At 66.4% G+C, this 4,413-nt stretch overlaps 1 protein-coding gene across 1 annotated transcript; it reads right to left on the reverse strand.

Annotated features, from left to right (window-relative positions):
- Nucleotides 1–1,681: 1,681 nt before the first annotated feature.
- On the reverse strand, nt 1,682–3,949 carry Sar1a-1 (Sar1 GTPase). Its single transcript, XM_005775566.1, has 8 exons — nt 3,919–3,949; nt 3,651–3,710; nt 3,463–3,582; nt 3,319–3,388; nt 3,158–3,225; nt 2,962–3,077; nt 2,772–2,825; nt 1,682–2,698 (listed from the first exon to the last, which is right to left on the reverse strand). Exons 2-8 carry the CDS (start codon nt 3,691–3,693, stop codon nt 2,594–2,596), a joined length of 576 nt encoding a protein of 191 aa, XP_005775623.1. The 5' UTR covers nt 3,694–3,710; nt 3,919–3,949; the 3' UTR covers nt 1,682–2,593.
- Between the last annotated feature and the right edge of the window lie 464 nt (nt 3,950–4,413).

The raw sequence follows: 4,413 nt of genomic DNA on the forward strand, positions 1-4,413 counted from the left end.
CGAGCGACACACAGACACAAACAAGCTCACAAGACACACAGCCAGCTGGCTGCCACACACCCTGAGTTGGCGTACACATAACTCAAGGCCACATCCTCCCTGTCGCCCCCCCCAGCACTCCAAGGTGCCAAGAGAAACAAACAAGGGCACAACGACACAACAGACGACAGGAAGTGACATGTGAGGCTAGAGCAGCATGCTCCACCTCTAGCAATCTCTCCGGCCGGCGAGGCATGGGCGAGACCGTATGTGGGGTCTAGTGAGGTGTCTTTATAAGCACACCTTGTAAAAAGCAGTGAAAAAAGAAATCACAGCCGGCCCCGCACTCCCCCACTCTCAGCTGCGCGTTCTTCGAGCAGAGTGCATGCTCTTCCTCTCCCTCTTCGGTGCCCTGAACCCGCCTCCACTGCGGCTCGGGCCGCCCCAGCAGCTCCTCGTCATGACGGGTGGTGTGCGTGGTGGAGGGCGAGCACGGCGACGAGGCGGGAGCGACGGCCGTGGCAGAAGACCCGCCGTCCGTCCGCCTGCAAAATTGCTCACCGCCTCTCTCGCCCGAGCCGAGAGCGCGTCGGAGGTGCTGCGGCTGCACGCGGAGCACGGAAGCGCCTTCAACGAGATTCACTTGGCGACTTGCTGGTCGAGGCTTGCCAGCACCTCCCAAAAGGAAGGGCGGGCGTCGTCCGCCGGTGATCTCGCGCCGCTGCGCCAGCAGACGGTCGTCCTCGCAGACACGCTCGGGCCACGCGCGATCGCGAGCACTGCGCACGCGCTCGCGCGCCTCGGGCACTTTAGCGGTGCTGGCACAAGCGATGGCGACGAGTGGGACGCACTTTGGCGAGCTCTGGGCGTCGCGGCAGCGCTCCGCGTGACCGAGGAGGGCGGAGCCGCCTTTGGTCCGCAGGGGCTTTCCCTCACAGCCTGGGCCTTTGCCAAGGCGAGCGCGGGGCAGGCGCCGCCGCAGGCGCTGCTCGACGCGATCGCCGTCGCTGCCATCCCGCGCCTGCACGAGTTCAAGGCGCAGGAGCTCGCCAACCTGGCTTGGGCGTACGGCAAGAGCGAGCACGCCGCTCCTGCACTGCTCGACGCCATCGCCGCGGCCGCGTCCCCGCGCCTGGACGACTTCAAATCGCAGGAGCTCGCCAATCTGGCTTGGGCGTACGGCAAGAGCGAGCACGCCGCTCCTGCACTGCTCGACAAAATCGCCGCAGCCGCCACGCCGCGGCTCGGCGAGTTCCAGCCGCAGGGGCTCGCAAACACGGCGTGGGCGTTCGCGAAAGCGGGGCATCCGGCGCCAAGCCTCTTCGAGGCGATCACGTTGGCGGCGGTGACGCGGCTGGGCTCCTTCAAGCCGCAGGAGCTCGCCAACACGGCGTGGGCGTGCGCGACGGCCCAGTACGAGGCGCCGCCCTTCTACGAGCAGCTCGCCTACGCCTGCCGGGTCCGCATCTCCGACTTCAACGCGCAGGAGCTCGCCAACACGGCGTGGGCGTTTGCGAAGCTCGGCCACCCTGCGCCGCGACTGCTCTCCGCCGTCGCCGTCGCCGCCACGCGGCGGGCGGGCGAGCTCAAGCCGCAGGAGCTGGCGTCGACGGCATGGAGCTTCGCGGTGGTTGCTACGCCGGCTGCGTGTCGCCACGCCGGCGCTCCTCCTCACAGTCCCTCGCCCTCCTCTCAGGCGGCGAATCACTCTGCGCCGCTTCTCTTCGACGCCATCGCCCAGGCGGCCGTGCTTCGCGTGGACCAGTTTGGGCCCCGATCGATCGCGCTCACCGCGTGGGCCTTCTCGAGGGCGTCTCACGCCTCGCCCGCGCTGTTCGACGCCCTCGCCGCACGGGCGACGCCCTTGCTCGACGAGTTCGACGCGCAGGGCCTTGCCAACCTGGCTTGGTCCTTCGCGGCGGCCGGCCGCCCCGCCACCGCGCTCTTTGATGGCATCGCGGCCGCTGCGGGCCCGCGGCTCGCCGCGGGAGAGTACAAGCCGCAGGAGTTGGCTTCCACCGCGTGGGCGTTTGCGCAGGTCGGGAGGAATGGCACGGACGAGCTCGTGGCAGCGCTCAGTGTCGAGGCGGCTTGCCTCCAGCTGGACCGGATAGAGGTGCTGTGAACTGTGATATAGTGGCGTCCCAAGTCATTGCAGCACCCAAGACCTTTCGTCTTGTGTCTGCAGTACTTGCTACGTCGTACTCGTTCTTCTGTCTGCGATGTGTGATGTTCGATGATGGTTGACAGCAAAATTACCCTTACGCGGCGGCTTCACGCTTCATTCAGACGAGGACTGAGTTTATGAGCGGAGGCGGTGTGTTTTCACAGCTCTCGCTGGACGCGCTGCGGCCTCCCCTTGCGCCTCGAAACGTCTAGGAGGTTGGAGGATGAGCCGGAAACACAGTCAATACATCGCCTTTCGTCTACTAAGAAACGCGAGCATCCAAGCCGCCCCCCGCCGCAGCGCACGGTGTTGAGCGGCGGGCGCACCCAAAAAACCGCACCGCTGAACCAAGAGGGGAGCGCGCTCATTGGCACAAAGCGACGCGGGTGGGCCCTCTCGGCACCCTGCTGTGGGTCGGAGCCTGCCCAGCTAGTTTCGTTCCCTCCCTCAGTTGATGTAGTTGCTCAGCCATTTGAAGCCATCGCCGTAGCCCGCGCGCTTCACCACACTGCACATGAAGAGCTCCATCGGCCGAATCCCGTTCAGCGCAACCTGGCGCGAGGGCGGGCAGAGGGGCTGAGTCCCGACGATCGGCGATACGGCGCGCGAGCTGGATGCAGCGCGCCTTGCCCTTGCCGGTCGTCAGGTGGTGCAGGCCGAGCTCCACCCGCAGCTCGTCCTAATTGTGACATGAAGCCGCCTCCGCCGCCATACTTCCGCGCCGGCGGCGGCGCGTGCCAGGGTGCGGCGCGGCCGCGCGCACGGAGCGAGGGTCGCGGGTGTGTCGCTGAGGCGCGCGTGTCGGTGAGGCGCGCCTCGGACGCCGCGCGGCCGAGGTCAATCTTGTTCCCGAGGATGAGGAATGGCACGTCGTGGAGCTCCTCGCAGCTCAGCAGCTGGTCGAGCTCCTTCTTCGACTCGCAAAAGCGCTCTGCGTGATTGCACGGGCCACGGGCGGCGCGACTGTGAGCGGGAGGCGAGGGGAGGCGGAGCCACGGGCGCGCGCCGCACCGCGGTCGTGTGCGTCCACGAGGAAGACAATCGCATCCACTTGCGGAAAGTAATCCTTCCACACGCGCCTGCCAGCCGCGGGCGCGGTGGATCAAGGAGCGCGAGTGGGTGCAGGCGAGTGGGTGCAGGCGGGCGGGCGCAGGCGGCGCGGCGCGGCGCACCGAGCGATCTCGTGGCCTCCCAAGTCAAAGGTCCGGAACTTGATCTTGGCGATCGAGAGCTCCTCCGATGCTGCGGCGCGTGCGGAGGCTGGCTCAGTAAGGGGCGGCCGGGGGAGCGCGTGACGGCGCCGCGGCAGTGCGCACTCGGGTGCTGGGTGGGGTTGTGCTGCGAGAGGCGCTCGTCCTTGAGCATGTGCAGCAGCGTCGTCTTCCCAGCATTGTCCAACCCGAGGAAGAGGATCTTTGCGTTCTTGTGCGCGAGGCCTACACTCAGCAGCGCGCTGTCGGGTCTGTGCGCGCCCGGTCTGTGCCAGGAGAGGGCGCCGGCGCACCCAAGCTGTTGAGCATGTCCCACACCCAGTTGATGAGGAACATGGCGGCCGCAGCAGAGCCTGTGGCGCGGGGCAGCACGACGCGCTGAGCCTCTCTTGCTCTTGCTTGGGTGGCTGCGTGCAGGATGCGATCCGCCGCAGACGGCTCTTCCCCCTCGACCCGCGGCCGCGGAGGCCGAGCAGGCGCCGACCGGGCCATCTCGGGGTGACTGTGCGCAGCTTCTGCCGATGGGTGCGCGGCCTCGCGGATCTACGGTGCGGCGCGAGCCTTGCGATGCTGCGCGCCGAACAAACGTGAACTCTGTGCGCCTTAGCAAGAAAAGAATTTTTCGGCTCACGCCAACGTCCCCACCCCACCCCGCACGTGTCCCTTGTCAGGAGCAGGAGAGCCCCACCTGTCCCCCTGATCGTTCTTCCAAAATCCTGCTCGTGCAGGTGGGGACCCTGTCCTCGTCCCATCCCTCGTTTGGCGTGTCTGTTTTCTTTCTTTCTTTACCCCACCCCGCACGCAGCAGACAGACACACTAACTGGTTGGAACATGCCCAAACAAAAAGCGGGCAGATGCAATCTGTGAGGCAGTGTGGATTACGCAAAATTTTATACACACGCGCCGTCGAGCAGCCGCGCGAAAGCCAGCCCATGTGCCATGAGCATGACAGCCTGGGGGCACAGGGATCGGACCCACGTAAAAGGGTCCACAATGACCGAAGCTGACCCAGCAGCAAGCGTCGACGAGGAATGGGCTCACGTGTCAAACGCCGA

Source organism: Emiliania huxleyi, assembly GCF_000372725.1.
Source record: "Emiliania huxleyi CCMP1516 unplaced genomic scaffold EMIHUscaffold_3, whole genome shotgun sequence".
In the NCBI taxonomy this organism is placed as follows: domain Eukaryota; phylum Haptophyta; order Isochrysidales; family Noelaerhabdaceae; genus Emiliania; species Emiliania huxleyi.